At 34.5% G+C, this 25,420-nt stretch overlaps 1 protein-coding gene and 1 pseudogene across 1 annotated transcript; one reads left to right on the top strand and one right to left on the bottom strand.

Annotated features, from left to right (window-relative positions):
* Positions 1-10,337: 10,337 nt before the first annotated feature.
* Positions 10,338-10,467, top strand: LOC125777927 (small nucleolar RNA U3; annotated as a pseudogene).
* A 1,748-nt stretch (positions 10,468-12,215) lies between these two features.
* Positions 12,216-20,320, bottom strand: LOC125777548 (uncharacterized). Its single transcript, XM_049452648.1, has 3 exons — positions 19,409-20,320; positions 15,327-15,779; positions 12,216-12,437 (listed from the first exon to the last, which is right to left on the bottom strand). The coding sequence occupies exons 1-3, from the start codon at positions 19,730-19,732 to the stop codon at positions 12,216-12,218; spliced, it is 999 nt and encodes a 332-aa protein (XP_049308605.1). The 5' UTR covers positions 19,733-20,320.
* Positions 20,321-25,420: the final 5,100 nt, after the last annotated feature.

The raw sequence follows: 25,420 nt of genomic DNA, 5'->3' as shown, positions 1-25,420 counted from the left end.
GTCACCTATGATGTGTCTCGTCATATCGCGTCTAGGTGGCTCTACTCCTCGTCGTTGTCCTTCATATATCCCTTCGTACTCTTCTGCCAATGTGATGTGTTCGGCTAGCGTCTCGAAATCTCGCCGCCGAATGTAGAGCAGATAATCGGTGTGACTATTTCGAAAAATCCTTTCCAGTCGCTCCTTTGGATTATACCCAGCGTGTCGCATTAAGCTCTGCATAGCTAGAACGAAGTCCTTGTATTTTTCTCGCACGTGTTGTCTTCGTTGCCGTATGTTATCTTCGAGGAGCTCGAAGTAACTTGCTGGTAAGAAGAAGCGTAGAAAATCCTTTTTGAAAGTTGTCTAACTCTCCCAATGTTCGTTATTGTTGCGATACTATTGGAGAGCGGGACCGCACAATAATATTCGGGCATGGTTCTTGGAAGGATGTCCACGTTTATCATGTACACTTCGGAGAGCTCTTCTAATCTCTCAACGAACGCCAATGGGTCCCGCCTACCGTCGTATTTCATGGACCACTTCCTCACCTGGTCGATGATGGGTGCGAATGTGACAATGTGATTCTGTTGAAGTAACCTGTTTATTGGTGGCGGCTGTAGCCCTGATGATTCCGCGAAAGTGCTCGCGGTCCCTCTGTCTTGATCTAGTGGGAATGTTGTCTTCTGATCGCCTTCCTCTCGCGAAGCGATCTCACTTGTTTTGTATCCAGTTTCCATTTTTTTATACTCTCGCAACAAAGTTGCTAAAGAGAGTATTATAGTTTTGTTCACGTAACGGTTGTTTGTAAGTCCTAAAACTAAAAGAGCTAGATATAGGGTTATATATACCAAAGTGATCAGGGTGACGAGTAGAGTTGAAATCCGGATGTCTGTCTGTCCGTCCGTCCGTCTGTCCGTGCAAGCTGTAACTTGAGTAAAAATTGAGCTATCATGATGAAACTTGGTACATGTATTTCTTGGCTCCATAAGAAGGTTAAGTTCGAAGATGGGTAAAATCGGCCACGCCCACAAAATGGCGGAAACCGAAAACCTATAAAGTGTCATAACTAAGCCATAAATAAAGATATTAAAGTGAAATTTGGCACAAATCATCGCATTAGAGAGGGGCATATTTTAATCTAATTTTTTTGGAAAAGTGGGCGTGGCCCCGCCCCCTACTAAGTTTTTCGTATATATCTCGGAAACTACTATAGCTATGTCAACCAAACTCTATATAGTCGTTTCCTTCAGGTATTTCCATATACAGTTCAAAAATGGAAGAAATCGGACAAAATCCACGCCCACCTCCCATACAAAGGTTATGTTGAAAATCACTAAAAGTGCGTTAACCGACTAACAAAAAACGTCAGAAACACAAAATTTTACAGAAGAAATGGCAGAAGGAAGCTGCACCCAGCCTATTTTTAAAAATTGAAAATGGGCGTGGCGTCGCCCACTTATGGACCAAAAACCATATCTCAGGAACTACTCGACCGATTTCAATGAAATTCAGTATATAATATTTCCTTAACACCCTGATAACATGTACGAAATATGGGCGAAATCGGTTCACAACCACGCCTTCTTCCAATATAACGCTATTTTAAATTCCATCTGATGCCTTCTCTGTATAATACATATATTAGGGACCAATGATGATAGCGGAATAAAACTTTACACAAATACGGTATTTGAGCTGAGGTATCCCTTGTGGAAAAATTGTCGTGATCGGAATATAACTTTTCAAGGTCCCTGATATCGAACACGAAGAACTCAGTGCCTAACCTAACCTAACCTAATTTTCCACCGAAAATATCGGTAAATCTCTCAGAATTTAATTCTAATTAATTTTACAGCAAAATAAAAAAATATGTAAATGACGGATAATGAAATCTCGATTATCACTTTATCATGCGAGAGTATAAAATGTTCGGTGGCACCCGAACTTAGCCCTTCCTTCCTTGTTAAATTTACGAATCTCCCACGTGGTGCCTATGTGGTCAACTCGCAGACTCTGTGCAAAGGATATTAGTTGCTCCTTGGACACGTTGTCCAACCACATGAGATCTGCCATGTCCGTGCTAAACGTTGTTTTTTTCCTGATATTTACGATCCGCAGGGTCCCTGCTCGGTAATTGTATAGAAGCTTTTTGCTGCCCCTGCTTCTTACAAGTATAAATTGCTGAGGTATACTCGCCGCAGGGTTCGTTACAATAAATTTGTAAATATTGGGGCTCTTCTACGAATATAAAGGAATAATCAGACAATATCAACAGAATGTCAGTATCATGCAGAATAATATCTACAGATGAATTGGCAAGAACTACTCCTGTTAATCCTCCTACTGTAAATAGGAATACAAATCCTAGGGCCCATAATATAGCTGGTGAATAATTTAATTGTGTACCGTGTAATGTAGCTAGTCAACTAACTTTACTTCTTTCAACTTTCTTTATTTCTTTCAACTTATATTAATATGTAATATATAATATATATTAATTTATGTTACAAAATTGTCCTGGGTGCTAGGCGACTTGCTGCTCTGTACCACGACGACCACGCTCGACTATTTCTGCCGGCGCTCGTGTAGCCTTCAATAAGGGTGCCCTGGCGTACACGTTGACACTCCTCTGTTACGACGACTAGGCTCGGCTACTTCTGCTGGCGCTCGTGTAGGCTTCAATGACGCTGTCCTGACGTACACGTTGACACTCGCGTGCTACGACGACTACGTTCGGCTACTTCTGCCGACGCTCGTGTAGCTTTCAATAACGCTGTACGGTATACACGTTTACGCTCCTCTGCTACGCTGGAGAGGTCCTTTTAACTTCTTTTGCAGCGTAAAGATCCCGGATCACGGAAGACTGCGTTAGCGACCGCGATGTTAAAGGTTGAGTTGATCAGAGGATAAACTCACTACCAAGCTGACCCTTAACAGACGACCTTCACAAGTCTTGGTACCCTGACAGAGGATAAACTCACTGCGTAGTCTGATTCTGAACGTGCGTAACTTTCGTAAATAATTCCGAACGGTTTAAATTTTTATTTAAAAATTCTTTATTGTAGAACTTTTCATTTTGGTTGGTTCCTAAGAACTAGCTACATTCTTTAAAAACTACTTGTATTTATATGGTTCTTAAATTTTCAAATGCAGACTCAGCAGAACATCAGTTGAACTCATTCATTTGTTTGTGAAATCAATTAAGTCAACGAAATCGATCGTTGCACCAAAATTATTAATATAAACAAAAACGGAAGTATCGAATTACTATTGCAATGAATTTTGGTTGTTGTATACAAAGCAAAATCAATTAGGTTACAATGTTGCTGTGCAAGCAAACAATTGAACATGTAGGTTCGGAAATCAATAAATTTGATCGGTCTGCAGTTTTATTGTGTAAACAACTGAAACTGTTTGTTTGTCATTTGCCCCATTTTATTGGAAGCGAGTTGAACGACTCATTGGAATGGGAAGTGGACGTAACTCCTCCCCCATTTGACTGAAAACTCTCCTGAGTTTTTATAATAAATTCTGTTTTGTTATTTTTACCTTTTTTGTAATAATAAAGAAATGTGAGTATTGTTATAAAAGTTATGATACTGCAAGCTAAAGCAAGTCCGCTAGAAGTGTAACTAATTTTTTTATGAAATCTAAGTTCTTCAATTTTTTCTATATTTTTAATTTGGTTTGCAATGAGTTCATCAAACGTTAACTGAGTTTTTGTATTGTTAATGAAGAAAGTGCCAGGCGTTGTGAAACTTTCACGGAATTCATTATTATAGTTGTAAAAGATTATTCCATTTATTTCTATTTTACAATTATTGAACGTGATTAAAGCATTACCTTTTAATGTTAATTGTCTTTCATTACATGTATTATTAACTACTGAGTTGACATGGTTTTTCAAAATTAGCAAGCCTGGTCGGATTTCCTTAGTTTCTAACTTATAATTTTTCATTCTTAAACAAGTTTTTGTGAATATACATAATTGTGATAGTTTTAAATTTTTTAATAAAGATTCATTGTTATAATCATACATAGTTCCATTAATTTTTATAACTTCGTGGGTTTCAAATAAAAGTTCTTCATGTTGGTAATTTGGTATTGGTATAAATAACGATTTTTACTTTAATGATTTCATTTGGTATTTGTATAAGAAAAATTATTTCATTATTTTTATATTGAGCTGTGCTAACTTTAATATTTTGTATTTTATATAAATCTATATTATAACGAACTATTTCTTCTCCAGTTAGTATATTGTTATTTAGTACATTCATTTTTGCAGATATAAGATTGTTTTGTATATGTTCAACATTGTCTAATAAAATTTTAATTTTTAACAAGGTATCAAGATACATTATTTTTCTTTCTAGTTGTTGATCATTTGCAGCGATTTCATTAAATTTTCTTGTAAATTTTTTTCTGTCCTCATTTATAGCTTCTTTAAGTTTTGCAATTGTTATATTAAATACGTTATTTATTTCTATATTTTGGTTTGAATTTTCTATTAGTGCATGATTATTCTCGTCTATTGTTTGAAGGTGTTGTTCTATTTCTTTTCTGTCGCTATCGTCCATTGTACCATAAAGCCATTTCATACCTAATCCTACGATATTAATTAATCCTCTTCGTTGTCTATGTAGATTATGTAGATTAATAAAGGGTGATTTTTTAAGAGCTTGATAACTTTTTAAAAAAAAAAAAACGCATAAAATTTGCAAAATCTCATCGGTTCTTTATTTGAAACGTTAGATTGGTTCATGACATTTACTTTTTGAAGATAATTTCATTTAAATGTTGACCGCGGCTGCGTCTTAGGTGGTCCATTCGGAAAGTCCAATTTTGGGCAACTTTTTCGAGCATTTCGGCCGGAATAGCCCGAATTTCTTCGGAAATGTTGTCTTCCAAAGCTGGAATAGTTGCTGGCTTATTTCTGTAGACTTTAGACTTGACGTAGCCCCACAAAAAATAGTCTAAAGGCGTTAAATCGCATGATCTTGGTGGCCAACTTACGGGTCCATTTCTTGAGATGAATTGTTGTCCGAAGTTTTCCCTCAAAATGGCCATAGAATCGCGAGCTGTGTGGCATGTAGCGCCATCTTGTTGAAACCACATGTCAACCAAGTTCAGTTCTTCCATTTTTGGCAACAAAAAGTTTGTTAGCATCGAACGATAGCGATCGCCATTCACCGTAACGTTGCGTCCAACAGCATCTTTGAAAAAATACGGTCCAATGATTCCACCAGCGTACAAACCACACCAAACAGTGCATTTTTCGGGATGCATGGGCAGTTCTTGAACGGCTTCTGGTTGCTCTTCACCCCAAATGCGGCAATTTTGCTTATTTACGTAGCCATTCAACCAGAAATGAGCCTCATCGCTGAACAAAATTTGTCCGAAAAAAAAAAAAAAAACCGAACACTGATTTTGGTAATAAAATTCAATGATTTGCAAGCGTTGCTCGTTAGTAAGTCTATTCATGATGAAATGTCAAAGCATACTGAGCATCTTTCTCTTTGACACCATGTCTGAAATCCCACGTGATCTGTCAAATACTAATGCATGAAAATCCTAACCTCAAAAAATCACCCGTTAGTTATTAATTTCGATTTAACCTTATTTAATTCTTGTACCAAAAAATGTTTTTTCTCATTATCTGTAATTTGTTCAATATTATGTTCGAGAGTTTCAGTAACTTTAATAATTTCTAACGGGTTGATAATATGTAGTATTGTGCTGTAATTGACTGTTATCTTTGCGTCTTCAAGAAAAATTTCAGTAAAACCGCTTGTACCATCAACGTTTTCCATCATTAGTGTTGCGTTGCTCAGTAACAGAAATGTCATTAGTGTTATAATCGTCAGTATTGATTTTACCTGAAAATTTGGTAGTTCTTTTAATATTAGTTGTGTGAATGTTGTCGATTGCCATTTTTTTGTATCTGGGTTCCTGTTTATGTCTAACAGCTTTATAGTTTTTTACACATCCCTCCCTGTGGGTGTGTTGATAATTTTCTCTTCTAGTGTTAAGCTTTTCGATTTGTTTTTCTTTTACTGTTTTAAGTCGTTCAAATATTTCATTTTTATCATAATTACCGTTTGCAATATCTATGGGTTTTTTCCCTGTGGTTGAATGTATGGATTTGTTATACCATTCGGTGCATTTATATACTTTTTCCTGAACTGACAATTCCGGCGTTTCTATTTCTATTATTCTAAACCTTTCGCCTAAAGTATTATGAAATCTTTCGATGTCAGCATTGCCAGTGTGAGAATTAGGGTTTGTAAAATGAATTTCTATTTCTTCTCTTCTAAGGAAATCCTTTACATTAGTTGAGTTAAATTCATTATCGGAAATTATGCGTTTTGGCTTTGGTTTTAAGGAAAAATATAAACGAATTTTTTCTATTATAGTTATGCTGGTTCTGTCTTCTAAATAAATTGCAGTAGCTAATTCAGAAAATTTATCTATGAATGTCAAGAAACTGTGCTTTTTTATGACATAAGTCTCCATATGGATTATTTCATTTGTATCTGAAGCGGTTTCTGTTAAAAAATATTTTGGTTTAATTGGTCGTCTATCGTATTTGGCTCTACAACAAACATCGCAATTATTAATGTATTTTTGGATAAGTTGTTTTAGATTTTTATAGTAAATTAAATTTTTTAGTCCTTGATAATTTTCATTAATCCCGCCATGCCCTGTCTCTTCTTTGTGATACTTTTTAATATATCTAAATGTTTCTTCTTCATTTCTCATGTCTTTCGCATGATATGTGCATCTGTAAAATTTTATGGTATTACTGAACATTTCTATTAGTTTTAATTGAACAATATTATAATCGCTGTCCGAGATACCTGAGTATATGCCTACTTTTCCCGTTTTAATAAATCTTCTAAAAATATCGCTCATAAATCCACTTTTTATGTCGTCTAAACTTATATATATTTTTCGTTTACTTCCAATTATTTCAATTTCTCTGGTTTTACTTTCTGTTAAGATAATTTGTGTATGAAAACGGTTGACAACTGTGTATAATATAACAAAGTGGTCATTATTTTCTTCTTGTTGAGAATGTATAGTTGCACATATACTCATATTGTCTAATTCGTTTTCTCTTGTACCAATGATTTCTGGATTTTCAGATTCTATTGTTAAAATTTCTCCGGTATCGGCGTTTAATCGACTAAGAAAATCAGCTAACGTATTTTCTTTTCCTTTAATATAGCCAATGTTAATATTATATTCACCTTTATATTTTGTTTCTTTCCCTTTATATTTTGTTTGCAACCATTTAAGTGGCTGATGGTCAGTCATAAGGTCAAAATTTCTGCCATATACATACATATGGTCTGAAATAATTAATGCCCCATACGATAGCCAATAGCTCTTTTTCTGTGGTGGAATATTTTTTTTCATGTTCATTTAGTGTTCTACTAGCATAGCATATTGGATGATTTTCCTGCGTTAAAATTGCGCCAATTGCAACTTCACTTGCATCTGTACACAATTTAAATATTTTCTTAAAATCGGGGTAACGAAGAATTGGTGTGTCAATTAGAAGTCGTTTTAACTTATAGAAAGCATCTATATATTGTGGGTCGTTTTTTCTTAACTTAACATCCTTTTTTAAATACTTTGTCATTCCATGTGCAATTTTCGCATAGTCTTTTATGAATTTTCTGTAGTATCCGGTGACACCAAGAAAGGACTTAATTTGTTTAGAGGTTTCGGGTAACTTTATATTTTGGATTACTGCTATTTTGTTTGGGTTGGGCTTAATCCCATCAGTGGTTAGAATATGTCCTAAATATTCTGTGGATTTAGCAAAGAAATTACATTTGTCGATTTGAATTTTTAAATTATGTTTTCGTAGCGCATTGAAAATTTTCTGGATATTTTGTTCATGTTATTGTATTGTACTACTAAATATTAGGATGTCGTCTAAATAAACAACACACGTTTTATTTATGTAGTCTCTTAATACAGAATTCATGAGCCTCTGAAATGTGGAAGGGGCGTTTTTGAGTCCAAAAGGCATTCGGACAAATTCATAGTGTCCTAGGGGTGTGGAAAAAGCTGTTTTTTTTCTGTCTTCTTCTTTAATGAGAATTTGATGAAAACCCTTTGCAAGATCAATTGTTGTAAAGTATTGTGCACGGCCCAATTTTTCCAACATATTTTCTATGTTTGGTATTGGGAATTTGTCACTGACACTTATTTCATTTAGGGCTCTGTAATCAATTACAATCCTCCATTTTTTCTTTGCAGAATTGTCCATTTTTTCGGAACAATCCATAAAGGAGAATTGTATGGAGATGAACTTTCTCTAATGATACCCTGGCTCAGCATATCCTTCATTTACCTATTAATTTCCTCTTCATGTATTTGGGGAGATCTATATATTTTAGAATATATTGGTCTGTCTGTTGTGGTTACTATCTCATGTTGTATTTCATGAGTATGGGTTAGTGAATGCCCCTCTTCAAAAAATAGATCTGAGTTTTGGTTTATCAGTTTTTTCAACAAGGATTTTTCCTCTGTATTCATATCTTCCCTCATTAATTTTTCTAACACTTCTTCATTGGGTGGTGAAATATTGAACGCTTGTATTTCGTTATATTGAAATGGACAACTTTCAATGAATTTAGTTTTAATGTTATTTATTTCGACATGCTCTTCATGTAGATTAATAATTGCTGAGAGTGGCTTTAAAATATTTTGACCTATTATAGCATCAAACTTTTTATTCCTAAAAGTAGTCAATTTCCAACACATAAAATTTTTTTCATTAAATTCGATTGGCAGAGGAGTTATGATTTCCTCATTAATACTAAAAATTCCATTAATAGTGTTAAAAGTTAATGGTTGTATAAGTCGTTTGCGTTGATATTGTGGTAAAAGATTTTTATTGAGTAAAGAAGTGGTGGATCCCGTGTCAAGTAAACACCTAATTTTTATGTTATTTATTGTTATTGTGATTATCGGTAAACTATATTCTCGGCCTGATATTGAAAATTTACCTCTTCACCATCATTAGTTTCAATGTGGTCTACTTCCATTTGTGTTACTTTATTATTTTGGCTTTGCCTAGTTCGTTGCGAATTTTGAAATTGTTGACGAAATAACCCTGAATTATTATTTGGACTATTATTATTTTGACGTAACTGTCCAGAGTTATTATATGGGTTATTACTGTTTTGACGTAACTGTCCGTAATAATGGTTGTTATTATCCGTGAATGTTTGTAAGTTATTGTTTTGGGGAACTCTATGTTGTGGTAAGTATTGTGACTGTTGTCTATTGTTTGGTATAAATCTGTTCTGTATATTCGGTCTACCGTCGTATCTTTTTACCATACCTGTTTCTTCTAACAAATAGTATGCACTTCTAAGACACGTTATGTTTCTACTATATATAATACTTGCTAGATTTGGCTCAATACCATTTAAAAATGTTTTTAGATTTAGCGACTCATTTATTGAAGGCTTAAATTCTGGAGGTTTATTATTATCTTGTTCGTATTTAGTATTTAATTTGTCTAAAATATTTCCAAGATTATAAAAATAATTGCTTACATTATAATTCCTCAGGTTGACCGCTTGATGATATAGGTTGTGATAGGTTTCTTTGATGCCGAAGTTTTTTATTAGTTCCTCCTTGATCTCTAGCCATGTGGCTTCCTGTCCTAATGTCCTTATTACTGCTAGGGCTGGTCCCTGGATTTTATTTTTTACATACCTCTCAAATATAAATCGTTGCATTGCTATGTTTTTGTTGAAAAGTTCTACCTCCCTTATAAAGGATGATAAGTCGTAGTCCTTGCCCGTATACTCTTTTATTCTCGACGCTTCTTTTATTAACTCCGAACCCGTTAAGTGAGTGGGTTGGTTTGTGTCGGTTGCCATGGTCCTTCTTTTTTTGAAGTTATACTTCTTATACGACGCCGGAAAAGGTTGCGATAGATTCTGGTTGCGCAACCTTCCATATAAAAGTAACGCAAAGTTGCGCAATCTCGCTCCATCCATATGAATGTAACGCAACCTTGTCTGCGAAGATGTGCGAGCAGCAAGCGAAGCGGTGACAATCGGCGATCGTTTGTTCATTTCTTTCGGCACAGCTCGGCCGACACAACAACACAACACAATGTTCCATGCTTATGCTGTTGTTGTTTTTGTATAACAATGTTTCAATTTTTGGTTGGTGACATATTCACATGTGTGCGCATATGTATGTTTATATGCTTGTGCATTATTGAAGTTATACTTCTTTTTCTTTCGTTTGTCTTTCATTTCTGCGAATTCTCAACTATTTTACGTATGTTTTGGTTGAAATACTCTGCGTTGGCCTTTCAGAATCACACAGAATCATTTCTGTGGTTTTTGAAACTGACCCACGAGGACGAGGTATATGGTTTTATCTGGGAGCGTGAGATTTAAGAAAATCGCTCGCTTACAAGGGATAAAATGACTTCTGAGTGGCGATTTTAATGAATAAATTCACAGAATCATTTCTGTGCTTTTGGAAATCAATACTAATAAATATTTTTTTCTTACTAATAGAAAATAAATTTATCACAGCAATATACATAAACATATACATAATATTGCTGTGATAAATTTAATTTCTATTAGTAAGCAAAAAATTAATAATAAATTTATTAAGACTATACTTCTCAGGGCATCACAGCAATGTTATGTATATGTATATATGTACATATTATGCATATATATGCAAATGTTCTACAAAGTATGTATATTTCTATACTTAAACAAAATTACTAGAACCATCGTATGTTTCTTGCATTCATAACCAAATCATACTTAAGTCAGCACAACGCAATTGTCAATGGTGGTGTTGGTGGTAAGCGCTTGGAAGGTCAAGATGCTAACACAGGTCCCTGGTTCGAATCCCGACAGAATAAATTTTTAATTTTTTGCTTTTAACATCGTATACTATAAAAATAAATATTTTTCTTTATTTTAATTCCTATTAGTAAGAAAAATATTTATTTGTATAGTATACGATGTTAAAGGGCATACATCTTCTATCCTATCTTGTGTATCTGCACATGCTCATATGAGTGTATGTATACCAATGTGCGCGCATTGACTTGCATGTTCATACATTCATATATACTTATATGTACATATATTTGCATACATTGCCGAACAAATAAATCACAAGCATACAATCACACATATGCGTACACATATGAATATGTCACCAACAAAAAATTGATCTTCACAAGTCAATCCGGCAGCCAAATTGGCGAAGAACAAAAGAGATGATTACGCTGCATATTCTCTTCCGCAATGAAGAGACGGAACTACTTTCTGAGTCAAAATTCATTCATTTAGATTTTGCTTTATTCTTCATTTTATGTGCATAATAAATTTATAAAATGTGAATTTAAGTTTTCTAGTTTTCTTTCATACAAAATGATATGCATTTCTGAATATCACTAAGAAGTATAACTTCATCCGCGCGTAGGGACTCCACGCACCTTTTTTTTTACTTGGTTCACTTAAAACTGGTTAATCACCGACGTAACTTTTATTATTAATCTTTAGATTAATACTTTTCAAATTATTATTATTATTATTAATCTTTAGATTAATATTGTTCGAATTATTATTATTATTATTAATCTTTAGATCAATATCGTGGTAATCTTATGATTACTTGCGAGGATTTCCGACTGCGCCACTTTCGTAAATAATTCCGAACGGTTTAAATTTTTATTTAAAAATTCTTTATTGTAGAACTTTTCATTTTGGTTTTTTCTTAAGAACTAGCTACATTCTTTAAAAACTACTTATATTTATATGGTTCTTAAATTTTCAAATGCAGACTCAGCAGAACGTCAGTTGAACTCATTCATTTGCTTGTGAAATCAATTAAGTCAACGAAATCGATCGTTGCACCAAAATTATTAATATAAACAAAAACGGAAGTATCGAATTACTATTGCAATGAATTTTGGTTGTTGTGTACAAAGCAAAATCAATTAGGTTACAATGTTGCTGTGCAAGCAAACAATTGAACATGTAAGTTCGGAAATCAATAAATTTGATCGGTCTGCAGTTTTATTGTGTAAACAACTGAAACTGTTTGTTTGTCATTTGCCCCATTTTATTGGAAGCGAGTTGAACGACTCATTGGAATGGGAAGTGGACGTAACTCGTACGCTGTCACAGTCCCGTGCTGACTCACTGATCATCGACCATCTAACTCCCCACCAAGCCTGTGCTGCGTGCTAACACATTCGCAACATGTTGCGTTGGGATGGCGTGTGTTGTTGGGACTGCGTATGTTGCTGGCTGTGGCGTGGTTTTACCGCTGCGTATGCATGCTTGTTGTTGTTTCGTCTGCTTGTCTGATTTCTCCATCTTCTTGTGTTCGTAGAAGTGGCGTGGTTTTCCAGATGTGTTGTGAACAATAGGATGTGCCTTTATGGGTTGTGTGGACTAAATTCTGTATAGATATTTAGTTCTCACAGTGGAGATCCTGCAAATTAACCTGAACCACTGTGAGGCGGCTCGGATACCATAAAAACGGTAGCAATAAGGGCATGTGGAGACAAAACATTCCAACACAAACCATTAACTGAAAGGGCCTATTACGGAAGAGCGAAAATATATGGATTTACTTCTACAGCTGCTACATACCGAAAAGTCTCCCGCTTGACGAATATGAAAAAATACTTGACGAACTTGTGAAAGATGCAACCACAACTACACCAAACATAATTGCGTGAGACTTCAATACCTGGGAGATAAAGTGGGGAAGCAAAGCAACTAACCCGAGAGGAAGGGCACTGCTTAAAGCCTTAGTTGTGTTAGACGTTAACTGCTGGTAGAACACATTTGCAAAGGCTGAGATGCGGTAATGGCCAAAAAAAAGCAAACAACAAAAAGAAAGCCGGTATACTGGGGGAATAATCAAATCGCTTTACTGAGAAGCGAGTGCCACAAAGCGAGGCGCCGACTTCAACATAGCATAAGCAGCGGCGATTGTATGAGACTGAGAGTCAGTTTAAAGAGAAAGCGCAGGGACCTCAAAAAAAGCGATAAAGGCGAGCAAAACTTTTTGCTTCAATATGTTATGCAACAAAGTTGACAAAAATCCACGTGGCGAGGCGTACAAGAGAGTTATTGGAAAGATCGGAGGGGGCAAAAGGCAATTACCGACCTGTTCCTCTTTGAAGGTGGAAGTTTACTTCTCGAAAAAGCAGATCACAGATGCAGCACCAGTAAATGACCGCAAAGTGCTACAAGCTACTGAACGGTTCGACAATTCCAAAGCACCAGGCCTGGATGGAGTCCCGAACAAGGTCCTGAAGATTGCAATCAAATATAAAACAAAACCATTTGTGAAGCTTTTTACACAATGCCTACGAGGGATCTTCCCTAAGATACAACGCCTAGTGCTATTACAGAAGGAAAACAAACCAGCAGGAGAACCGAGGTCTTACAGCCGTCTATGCATGATCGACACAATGGGAAAAATGGTCGAGTGGATTATCTGTTTCCGACTAGAAAGTTACTTAGAAGAGGAGGCCTGCAGCCTATCAAATAACCAATACGGCTTCCGCCAAAAACTCTTAACTGTTAACGCAATTAAGATGGTCATAGGTATTGCGGAAAATGCCACAGAAGGAGAAAAATGTATACAAGCCAATAAAGAATACTGCGAGGTCATAACCCTTGATGTAGAAAACGCATTTAATTCGGCTTACTGGTCCCACATACTGCGTACGTTACAGGCGAAAAAACGCCAACATACTTGCTGAGCATCTAGCATCTAACAGTACCACACATATGTACGTTGCTTCAAGATAAAGTCCATTAAACATCATAGCTTTGAAAAGTCGTGGTGTGACATCGTGACGATCGCTTGCTAATTGACCGCGATCCATAATACCACACGAATTATGAAAACAATTTTATACGACCGGCTCTTTAGAGTGTCAGAAAAATGTGTGTCTTTATTTCAAAGATTTTCTTGCTTTTATAGTTTTACAAAAATGCTTATCTTCTAATTTACAAAAATTCTTATCTGTGGGAAAATTCCACAGTGCTGCTTATCCTTTATTACTATCATGTTATAGTTTTACAAAAATGCTTATCTTTTAATTTACAAAAATTCTTATCTGTGGGAGAATTCCACAGTGCTGCTTATCCTTTATTTGCATTCAATATTTATTTAGGATCAGTGTTTCTTCTCATATCTTAATTTTACATATCTTCTGGTTTTCTTAAATAAATGTATTTTCTTATCTACCAGACTATCTTCACACCATCTGTGTTTGCTGTTGTTCTTGGGTTAGCATGGGATGTAACTCCTCCCCCCTTAGATACAAAACTCTCCTGAGGTTTGTTTACAATTTCTACTCGCATTTGTTTTTGTTTTCTTAACATATACAACAGAAGGCTTATTAAAAGTAAAGTAATAATAAAATTTACCAATGAAATTGCATAATTAATTTTCTTATGGTACTTAAGTTCTTCTATTTTTTCTATGTTCTTTAAATGTTCCAGTCTCATTTTTTCAAATGAAATTTTATTTGTAAAATTAGTTTCTTCATTTACAGGAAAGTAAAATCTTTGTTGGAATATTTTTACCTTATTAGAGAAAATTTGATTGTTAATTTCTAGTGTACAATTTTGGTAGTGTATTAAATAATTTCCTTCCAGTATTACTTTCCTGTGATCACAATCTTGTACTAGCTTAGTATTTTTCAAATTTTTTAATATTAATATTTCATCGTCAATTTCAATTATTTCTGTTATTTCGTTCTTACTTAATATACATGTTTTTGTAAAAATACAATGTTTTGAAGTTTTTAATTCATTAAGTGTTTTGTCTTTTTCATATGTATAAGTTTTATTATTGTAATTAAAAACTGTTTCTGAAACGGAAGTAATTTCTCTCATTTGTTCATTTGAAATGGGCTGAATAACTTTTAATTGAACTGTGCTAAAATTTCGTGGTACCTTTACTATTAAAAGGAGCAGTTTTTCTGCATACTGAATTGCACACATTTTTAAATGTTGCAACTTAAATAGGTCTATTTCGTATATATCAACTTCTTCACTTGTCAAAATTCCTGGATGTAATAATCCATGTTTGGCGGCTGCAATGCTATCTTGAATATGATCAATTTTTTCTTTAAGGACATGTATTCTTAAGATTTGCTCGTTAAACATGTTGTTTAATGCAGCATCCTTTAGAATTTTATCATTTCCTCTTTCATAATCTAGTATTTTTTCCCTGTCTTGTTCTATTGTTGTTTTTAAATATTTAAATGTTTTTTCAAAATATTTATTTATTTTAACTTGTTGGTTTAAGGTTGTAATAGAATTGTGCATATTTTGATCAATAAACTTTAAGTGATCCCCAATATCCTTTCCATCTATGTCATCCATTGTTCCAAATAAATATTTATTCATTGTCCCAACCAAATTAAATAATCCTCTTTTATGCCTATTCCCACTAGATTTAGGTATTAAGGTTTTGACTTTTGTTTTAAGGATTAAGAGTTCATTCCTAAGTAAATCGCGATGTAATGGCCTCAAGAGATTTGTATTAAAAGTCATGTTGTTAATTAAATATAAAATTTCATAAGGGTCTATGGCGTGTATTATAAATTCTGATGAAACTACAATTTCCGTTTTGGATGTACTAATTTCCACATATCCGCTGTTTTCATGAATCGGTTGGATGCTTAAAATGGACGTTGCCGTTGGAGCCATTGTCATTAGTATCAAAAATATTAGTGTCCAGTTGATCTGCAAATTTATTTTCTCTTTTAATATTGGTTGTATGTACATTATCTAGTTTAAGCTTCCTATATCGTGGTGCGTTCTTATGACGTACTGCCACATAATTCTTAACAAATGCTTCTTCTTTATTTATTACAACATTTTCTCTTTTTTCATTAAGTTTTTTAACATTGTTTTCTTTTGTTTCTTTTAATTTTTTGAATATTATTTCTTTATTTACTTTCCCATTTTCTATGTAAATTGGTTTTTCCTTAGTTACCGAATGAATCGATTTGTTATAAAATTCGATACATCTAAACATTTTTTCGTGAACTGAGAGAGTCCTATATTCTAATTCAGCAACTCTAAGTTTTTCGCTAATTATATTATGAAAACGTTCTATATCCGAATTCCCTGTATGACTATTTGGCTTGGTAAAATGAACCTCTATATTTGCTATGTTGAAAAAATCCTTAACATTAAGGTTATTAAATTCATTATCAGCTATAATTTTTCTTGGCTTTCCTTTAATAGAAACATATTGTCTAAGTTTTTCAACAAGAGTCAAACTATTTCTGTTTTCCAAAGGCAATGCCATTGCAAATTTTGAGAATTTATCTATAGTTGTCATGAAAGTTTGCTTTAGGAATGTAAAAGTATCAACATGAACAATATCATTAATTTCAGTAGGAGTTTGTGTTATGTGAAACTTAGGTTTCAACGGATTTCTGTCATACTTTACTTTATTACATATATCGCAATTGTTTATATATTTTTGTATTAACTCTTTTAGTTTTTTAATATATATAAGGTGTTTTAAACCATTATAATTTTCATTTATGCCAGCATGCCCAGTTTCATATTTGTGGTACTGTGAAATGTACCGATATGCCTCTGTTTCATCTGACAAGTCTTTGGCATGAAATAAACATTTAAAGAATTTGATGCTACTGCCAAATATTTCGATTAATTTTAGTTGAACTTTGTTGTATTCGGAGTCAGCTATTTCTGAAAAAATTCCCGCTTTTTTAGTTTTAACATGTGTCCTTAAGATGTCTACCATGTATTCGCCATTAATGTCATCTTGGCTTATGTAAATCTTAAGATTTTTACCTCTTTTTTCAGTGTCTCTTACTTTATGTTCACATAAAATAATTTGAGTCTGAAAACGATTGATGACAGATTCAAGTGTAGGGATATGGTCATTTAATTCTTCTACTTGAGAGTGAATTGTAGCTGCTGTACTCATGTTATCATCTTCTTCAGAAGTTTGATTTATGAGGCAGATTTCTCCAGAATCTACATCTAATCTGCTAAGAAAGTCGGCCAATGTATTTTCTTTGCCTTTTATATATTGAATACATATATCGTATTCTCCAAGTTTCAGAAGCCACCTTTGTAATCGAGGATTTATGTCTTTTCCTTTATATTTTGTTTGTAACCCCTTAAGTGGTAAATGATCTGTTAAAAGATCGAATTGCCTACCATAAATGTAGGGTCTAAAATAATTAACTGCCCAAACGATGGCTAAGAGTTCCTTTTCTGTTGTGCTATATCTCTTCTCGTGTTCATTAAGTGTCCTGCTAGCATAGCAAATGGGATGACCATCTTGCATTAATACGGCACCAATTGCAAAATTGCTAGCATCAGTTGCAACTTTAAATTTCTTTTCGAAATTGGGATATTTTAATATTAGATCGTTAACCAAAAGTCTTTTTAGTGTATAAAAAGCGGCTATAAATTGTTGATCTTTAATATTAATACGAACTCCCTTTTTAAGAAATGTTGTCATGCCAATAGCAATTTTAGCGTAATCTTTAATGAATTTCCTATACTATCCTGTTGCTCCTAAGAAAGATTTAATTTGCTTCACTGTTTCAGGAAGCTTTAATTTTTGAATTGCTTCTATTTTATTAGGATTCGGTTTAAATCCTGCTGTAGTTAGAATGTGACCAAGATATTCAGTAGTCTTAGCAAAAAAATTGCATTTATCGATTTGAATTTTTAAACAGTGTTCTCTTAATTGTTTACAAACTTTTTCTATACTTTCCTTGTGTTCTTGAAGAGAGGAACTAAATATGAGAATGTCATCTAAATAAACAACGCATATTTTATTCATGCATTCTCTTAAGACAGAGTTCATTAATCTTTGGAAAGTGGCTGGGCCGTTCTTTAGACCAAATGGCATTCTTATGAATTCATAATGACCTAACGGTGTAGAAAATGCAGTTTTTTTCCTATCACATTCTTTTATAAGAATTTGATGGAAACCTTTGGCTAGATCAATTGTCGTAAAATATGTTGCTTGACCTAATTTTCCAGATATGCTATCTGTATTTGGAATTGGGAATTTATCAGATATAGTTGTTTCATTTAGAGCCCTGTAATCTATTACTATTCTCCATTTCTTTTTACCAGAATTATCCATTTTTTTTGGGACAATCCAAAGTGGTGAATTGTATGGGGAGCAGCTTTCTTTAATTATTCCCTGGTCCAGCATTTCTTTAATTTGTTTGGTTATCTCCTCCTCGTGTATTTGAGGGTATTTATAAATTTTTGAATATACAGGCTTTTCAGTTGTTGTAACGATTTCATGTTGTACTTCATGAGCATGGGTTAGCTGTTCATTTTCTCTAAATATAAGGTCATTATTTTTCCGTAGTATTTCCTTTAACATTTTCCTTTCTACAGTATTCATATAGGGCCTTTCTAGGATTGAAAAGTCTTTCTCAATGGGTTCAATTGAATGAATTTTTCCTTAACAAACGGGCATGGATTTAAAAATTTAATTTTATTGCCATTAACATAAATGTGATTTTTTTCAAAATTAATTATTGCGTTTAATGGTCTCAAAACATTCTGCCCTATTAAGCAGTCGAATTTTCTATTAAAAAATGGTGTTAAATGCCAATACACGATGTTTTCACTATTGAATTCCGTAGGCAAGGGAGTTTTCACTTCTTCAGTAATGAAAAATTCACCACTCATTGTTTTTAATCTAGTTGGATTTTCTAATTTATTTTTCCTAAATCCTAAATCTACTTTACTATTTAAAACTGAAGTTGTTGAACCGGTGTCGATTAAACACTTCAATCTATTTCTACCTATAGTTAGTTCTACTATTGGTAGCTCCTCCCCCGGCCTGGTGACCGAAAATTTTCGCCCTGATTGTAATCCATATGGTCTACTTCCATGGGCACAGGCCTTTGACTTCTATTGCTATTCCTACTCTGTTGTGAATAGCTATTTCGTGATGCTTGTTGCGGGTTAATATTATTATTACTCATTCTACTATTATTTCCCCAAAAACGTTGTTGCGTTGGAAAAGAAGGCTGAGGATTACTAGCATGTACCCTATTGTTTGAATCGTAATTATTTTGTGAGGGGTAATAACGCTGCCCATAGTTACTATATTTATTTTTATTTTGCTGGATTAATCCAGTATCCTCTAAGCAATAAAAAGCTTCCCTTAGTTTTCTAATATCCCTACTCAAAGTTATGGAGGACAAAAGAGGACTAATTCCGTTTAAGAAGGTTTTTAGAAAAAATGCCTCGTTGGCTTCCGGTGAAAAGGCTATGGGTTTTTCACTATCAAATTCATACTTAATATTAGTTTTATCTAAAATATCCCTTAATTTTACAAAATATTCACTTACATTGTAGTGCTTAACGTTGATGGCCTGGTGGTACAGACTCCTGTAGCTCTCCTTTACCCCGAAGTTCCGGATGAGTTCCTCCTTTACGTCGTCCCACATCGGCGTGCTTCCTAAAGGTTGGACTACCTTCAGGGCGTCTCCATTTACTTTCGTTAGTACGTAGCGTTGAATAACGAATTCCTTTAACGATGGGTTATCGTTAAAGGGGCGGAGTATGGCATCTACTTCTCTTATAAATGAGGATAGGTCGTAACCATCACTTCCGTTGAATGGCCTTATTCTCGAAGCTTCCTTCAGAAGCTCGGAGCTGTTAACAGTTGCCATGGTAATGTTTTTCTTCTCTGTTTTTTTTTTTTTTTTTTAAACTGTTTTAAGGCCTCGGAAACGCCTTATTTTTATTTTTAAAATTGATTTTTTTTTTTTTCTTTTTGTTATGTGTGGATTTTCTTCGGAAAATCCGAGCGACCCGTTTGACCAATCTTAAGATTATGTCAGACGTTTACCGACTGAGCCAATTATGAAAACAATTTTATACGACCGGCTCTTTAGAGTGTCAGAAAAATGTGTGTCTTTATTTCAAAGATTTTCTTGCTTTTATAGTTTTACAAAAATGCTTATCTTCTAATTTACAAAAATTCTTATCTGTGGGAAAATTCCACAGTGCTGCTTATCCTTTATTACTATCATGTTATAGTTTTACAAAAATGCTTATCTTCTAATTTACAAGAATTCTTATATGTGGGAGAATTCCGCAGTGCTGCTTATCCTTTATTTGCATTCAATATTTATTTAGGATCAGTGTTTCTTCTCATATCTTAATTTTACATATCTTCTGGTTTTCTTAAATAAATGTATTTTCTTATCTACCAGACTATCTTCACACCATCTGTGTTTGCTGTTGTTCTTGGGTTATCATGGGATGTAACTCACGTATGGCATCGCATCCTGGAAGTACTCGGTCATGTGCCTTGGGCTGCTAATGTAAGTTGATGCCAAAAAGAACGCGGACCATAGCAAATTTCAATCTGTAATTGATCACTTTAACATTTTCATTGAATAATTTTCAAAAATGTTTGAAACAAACGACAAATTTGAACGATTCAAATAATTGAAAAACAAAACAAAAAAATTGAAAAAAAAATTGTATGGAAAAAATTAACATTTTGGAATTGTTCAATTTTTCGACTTTTCCGATCCCCACAGAACATTCACCGAGATTGGTTCAGTCGTTCTCTCGGCGTTACTAATAAACAAACATTCATTCGTTTGTATGGGTAAAAGAAAAGGGCTGGTTTTAGGGGTTTCCGGCAATTATTCGAATTTTTGTTGCGTAAAAACCTTCCTTGAACCTCAAAGAACATTTTAAAAACTGAATTGGCAAAATTGGTTTTGGGCGTTGTTGAGTTATGCGCTTACCAACAAAATTTGTGATTTATTTTTATATATATGTATGTATGTATGTAAGATATAGAAATAATATGGGTCGCACTTACAGTTTTTTTCGGTTTTTGTTAACTTCGATTTGTTTTTGGTTTTATTTACTCGTTTGGGTATTTGGGGGTTCAGCATGCAAGCTTTTTGTTTGTTGGGTGCACTGTTTAAAACCTTCAGGTTTGGTTGTGGAATTCCAACGATGATATTGTTGCTAAAATTCCCACGAAGACTTTTTCTTTTAATTATCCGGCTCGATAGGACCAAAAATGTCGGAGTATGTCGACGTATGGGGCCGATTGCGAATAAATAAAAGGTAGTTAGTTTAGTTTTAACGTTATAAATTTCACTTTAATAACTATAAGTTTGGGTATATATATATTAGGGTGTCTGTTATTGAACAAATTGATTATTTTTGACGAGACGCCCCCTAAACTTTTAGTTTTCCATCTAAAAAAATATCAGACCATAAAAAGCCCTTAATTTTCATAATAAACCTTGCCCCAAACACGATACATTTCCCATTGAAATTACATGGGATTTTGCCACTTTTTACAAATATTTTTTTTTTTTTTTTTCTCTAGAACTTTTTCGTTTGTAGGAATAAAAAAGTTATATTCTTATACAGAATTGAATGCTCTACAAAAAACGTCGAACAAAACAATTGAATTTTACAAAACAAAATTTCAATTTGCCGTAAAAGTTCGAAAATTCCTTAAATTACCCAGAAGTTTAACCTTGAATAACTTTTAAAGAGGTGAGTATATCGAAAAATTATCCGGATGTTTACAATATATAAATGCATAATGAAATAAATGAAAAACAAACTATACGACTCACTTTTTTCTTCGTCAATAGTTTTTAGGTGATAAAATACTTATGTGCGAGTGTGTCTGCGGGTATTCGGGCCTTTGACGTCGATTCCTTATCCTCCGCTCCCAGTTGACTGTCCCTGGGTTTAGTGTGTTTGTTTTCTGCTTTTTCTAGTTTGTTTCAAATTCGCATCCGTTTAATTTGTTTTTATTATACCCTGAACAGGGTATATTAAGTTTGTCACGATGTTTGTAACACCCAGAAAGAAGCGTCGGAGACCCTATAAAGTATATATATATAAATGATCAGTATGTTAAGCTGAGTCGATTTAGCCACGTCCGTCTGTCTGTCCGTCCGTCTGTATATATACGAACTAGTCCCTCAGTTTTTAAGATATCCTTTTTAAATTTTGCAAACGTCATTTTCTCTTCAAGAAGCTGCTCATTTGTTGGAACGACCGATATCGGACCACTAAGACATATAGCTGCCATATAAACTAAACGATCGGAATCAAGTTCTTGTATGGAAAACTTTGACATTTGACAATGTATATTGACCAAATTTGGTATAGATTATTTTCTAGAGCAACAATGTAATCTCCGAAGAAATTATTCAGATTGCTTAACTATAGCATATAGCTACCATACAAACTGAGCGATCGGAGTCTAGGGCTTGTATGGAAAACTTTCGCATTTGACGTGCTATCTTCACGAAATTTGGCATGGATTACTGCTTAAGGTAACAATATAATCTCCGAAGAAATTGTTTAGATCGATTTACTATAGCATATAGCTGCCATACAAACTGAACAGTTACTAACAGAAATGCACCTGTGAAGGGTACTTAGCTTCGGTGCAACCGAAGTTAACGTTTTTTCTTGTTTTTATTTGGTATTTGGTCTCCGCACCCGGTTGATAGTTTAGCTTCTTAAACCGTTTGTAGTTTCTGTTTTTGGCAAATATGTTTTTTTTTCTGCACTCTTTAGCACTATATGTGTTGTTTTTTTTTTTTTTTTTTTGATTTTATAACACCACCTTTTTTTACTTTTTGTTGGTATGTATGAATAATATATATATGTATAACTATATTTATTTGGATCCTTGTATGTACTTTTGAACCTCAATACGCTTTGTTTCTTTCTTTGTTCGTCACTGTATTTCATTGCACTGCATTGTTTGTCTTGTTAATATTTTTTCTGGACGAAACCAATAGTGCCATTCGGAATGGCTCGAAGGACCATGAATAAAAGTATACAAAATTTATGTTTGATAAAAACAAATTTTGTTTCTATTTTCACAATTGCAATTAAAGAGATTATAGATTTTATTATTATAAATGTAATAAAATTTAATTTTATTAAAATAGGTGTCGACACACGGGGCGGCGAGAATCTTATTCCGACTTGCTGGAGCTGGCGATCGAGTTTTTACGGATGGAAGTCGAAAAGTAAAATCGCGGTTGAGTAGAGGTGTTGCCGCGGCGCAGTATCTTAGCGAATTTTGGTAGCGAATCTCAGCGATGAGTATAAGATGAATTACTTAGAACGAATTGAGCTTCTATCCTGTCATTTATCCTTTTTGTTTAGTGGATAGAGGTACAGGTGTAGTGAGTTGTGTTTTAGTGTCATCAGCTGAGGTGAAGTGCGCTGTTGTATTAGGATGCGCCAGTTTAACTGGGTAGAGGGGTGAAAGCTTAACTCATTTAAATAATTATATATGGCCAATACGCAGAATTGAACGCATTTTTAACGTCAAACGTTACGACAGTATTCTTTCGTCCCACATATCTACCTGGTTCCTTCGCATCGATGGTTGACCTGTTGTTTAGGCCAGTGCCTAATTTCTTTCTACCAACCCTAGTGAGTATATAACAAACCATTGCCATTTAGCTGTTAATAACTTTCACTCAACTGGCAATGGTTTCGTTAAAAACTCCCGCTAGATTTGACTCAATGGCTTAGCAAGCGATTCTGCTAGTCACGCTTTTTCACTTTTCCTAGCGATCGGAGCGAAACAAGACGTCGGCCACCGGCCACCATAATCAGCATCACCACTACACAAGCGAGGTAATTTGTAAGAATTAAAAATTCAATAAAGGACCAAATCTGGTTGTATATACACATATCATATTAAACACAAAAACTTGGTGGTTTTCTTCACTGACATATTTCCTTTCTTATTTCATATTCTCAACCATCGACGCATCGTCCGCGAGTGACTCGTCGAGCGTTCGAGAATATTCATTGGTCCTTCGAGCCGGATATTAACAACCATATTTTTCAAGCGATTTTTGGCACTGCACACCGGGATTCTTGTTGCACAATCTCACATCAACTCAGGCAAATCAAAGGTATGTGATTGGTTGTTCATAGCACTTTGATATAAATCGTTTAAAAAAAAAAAGAAACAAAGTTGTTTTTTTAATTGCATTTTTTTAATATTGGTGACAATTATAAATCTTTTATATAAGAAAAGTGACAAAGTGACTAGTGTTTTTAGTGTTTTAGTGAAATAATTGCAAAAACAAAATAATCCGTAAGTGCACGGTTACGTTTACGGGATTTTGTGCGGTAATACTTTTCTCATATATTTTTTCATATATCACTTACGGCACTAATTTTTGATTTTTGACTTTTCTCAATTTTTTGATTTTGTGCGGTAATACTTCTTTCATATATCACTTACGGCACTGATTTTTTATTTTTTCTCAATTTGTTCACGAAATTTCTGTTATTGTTTTTTCACTGAGACACTGCACTTTTTTCACTTTCAAACACTTTCTTTTCACAAATTGATTTTTGTTGGCGTATCTTGGGTGGCGAGCCATATAAAGTGTTGCATATACATACATACTCACGTACGATTACACATATATTCTCGTTTTGGTTGGCAGTGGTGTGCTGCAACTCACATTTTTTTTTTTTACTGGCGTGCGTAGACACTGCTTACGCGATTATAGCCGAGTCAACAACAGCGCGCCAGTCGTTTCTTCTCTTCGCTACGTGGCGCCAATTGGATATTCCAAGCGAGGCCAGGTCCTTCTCCACTTGGTCCTTCCACCGGAGTGGAGGTCTTCCTCTTCCCCTGCTTCCCGCGGCGGGTACTCCGTCGAATACTTTCAGAGCTGGAGTGTTTGCATCCATCCGGACAACATGACCTAGCCAGCGTAGCCGCTGCCTTTAATTCGCTGAACTATGTCAATGTCGTCGTATATCTCGCACAGCTCATCGTTCCATCGAATGCGATATTCGCCGTGGCCAACGCGCAAAGGACCATAAATCTTTCGCAGAACTTTTCTCTCGAAAACTCGCAACGTCGACTCATCGGTTGTTGTCATCGTCCAAGCCTCTGTACCATATAGCAGGACGGGAATTATGAGCGACTTATAGAGTTTGGTTTTTGTTCGTCGAGAGAGGACTTTACTTTTCAATTGCATACTCAGTCTGAAGTAGCACCTGTTGGCAAGAGTAATCCTGCGTTGGATTTCCAGGCTGACATTGTTGGTGGTGTTTACACTGGTTCCAAGACAGACGAAATTATCTACCACTTCAAAGTTAAGACTGTCAACAGTGACGTGAGATCGAAGTCGCGAGTGCGACGACTGTTTGTTTGATAACAGGAGATATTTCGTCTTGCCCTCGTTCACTGCCAGACCCATTTGCGTTGCTTCCTTTTTCAGTCTGGAGAAAGCAGAACTAACGGCGCGGGTGTTGAGACCGATGATATCAATATCATCGGCATGCGCGAGCAGCTGTACACTCTTATAAAA

The sequence above is a fragment of the Bactrocera dorsalis genome, chromosome 3 (genome assembly GCF_023373825.1).
Source record: "Bactrocera dorsalis isolate Fly_Bdor chromosome 3, ASM2337382v1, whole genome shotgun sequence".
NCBI classification, from domain to species: domain Eukaryota; kingdom Metazoa; phylum Arthropoda; class Insecta; order Diptera; family Tephritidae; genus Bactrocera; species Bactrocera dorsalis.
This window is presented reverse-complemented; position numbering and strand designations above follow the sequence as displayed.

What these genes read in the sequence shown, in the direction of transcription:
- LOC125777548 (XM_049452648.1), bottom strand. Translation starts at nt 19,732, where the DNA reads ATGGCAACTGTTAACAGCTCCGAGCTTCTGAAGGAAGCTTCGAGAATA. An exon ending in TCAACGTTAAGCACTACAAT is followed by an intron (nt 15,780 to 19,408) that starts GTAAGTGAATAT and finishes ATAAATTTGCAG; the next exon opens with ATCAACTGGACACTAATATT. An exon ending in TTACAACCTTAAACCAACAA is followed by an intron (nt 12,438 to 15,326) that starts GTTAAAATAAAT and finishes CAACCCATAAAG; the next exon opens with GCACATCCTATTGTTCACAA.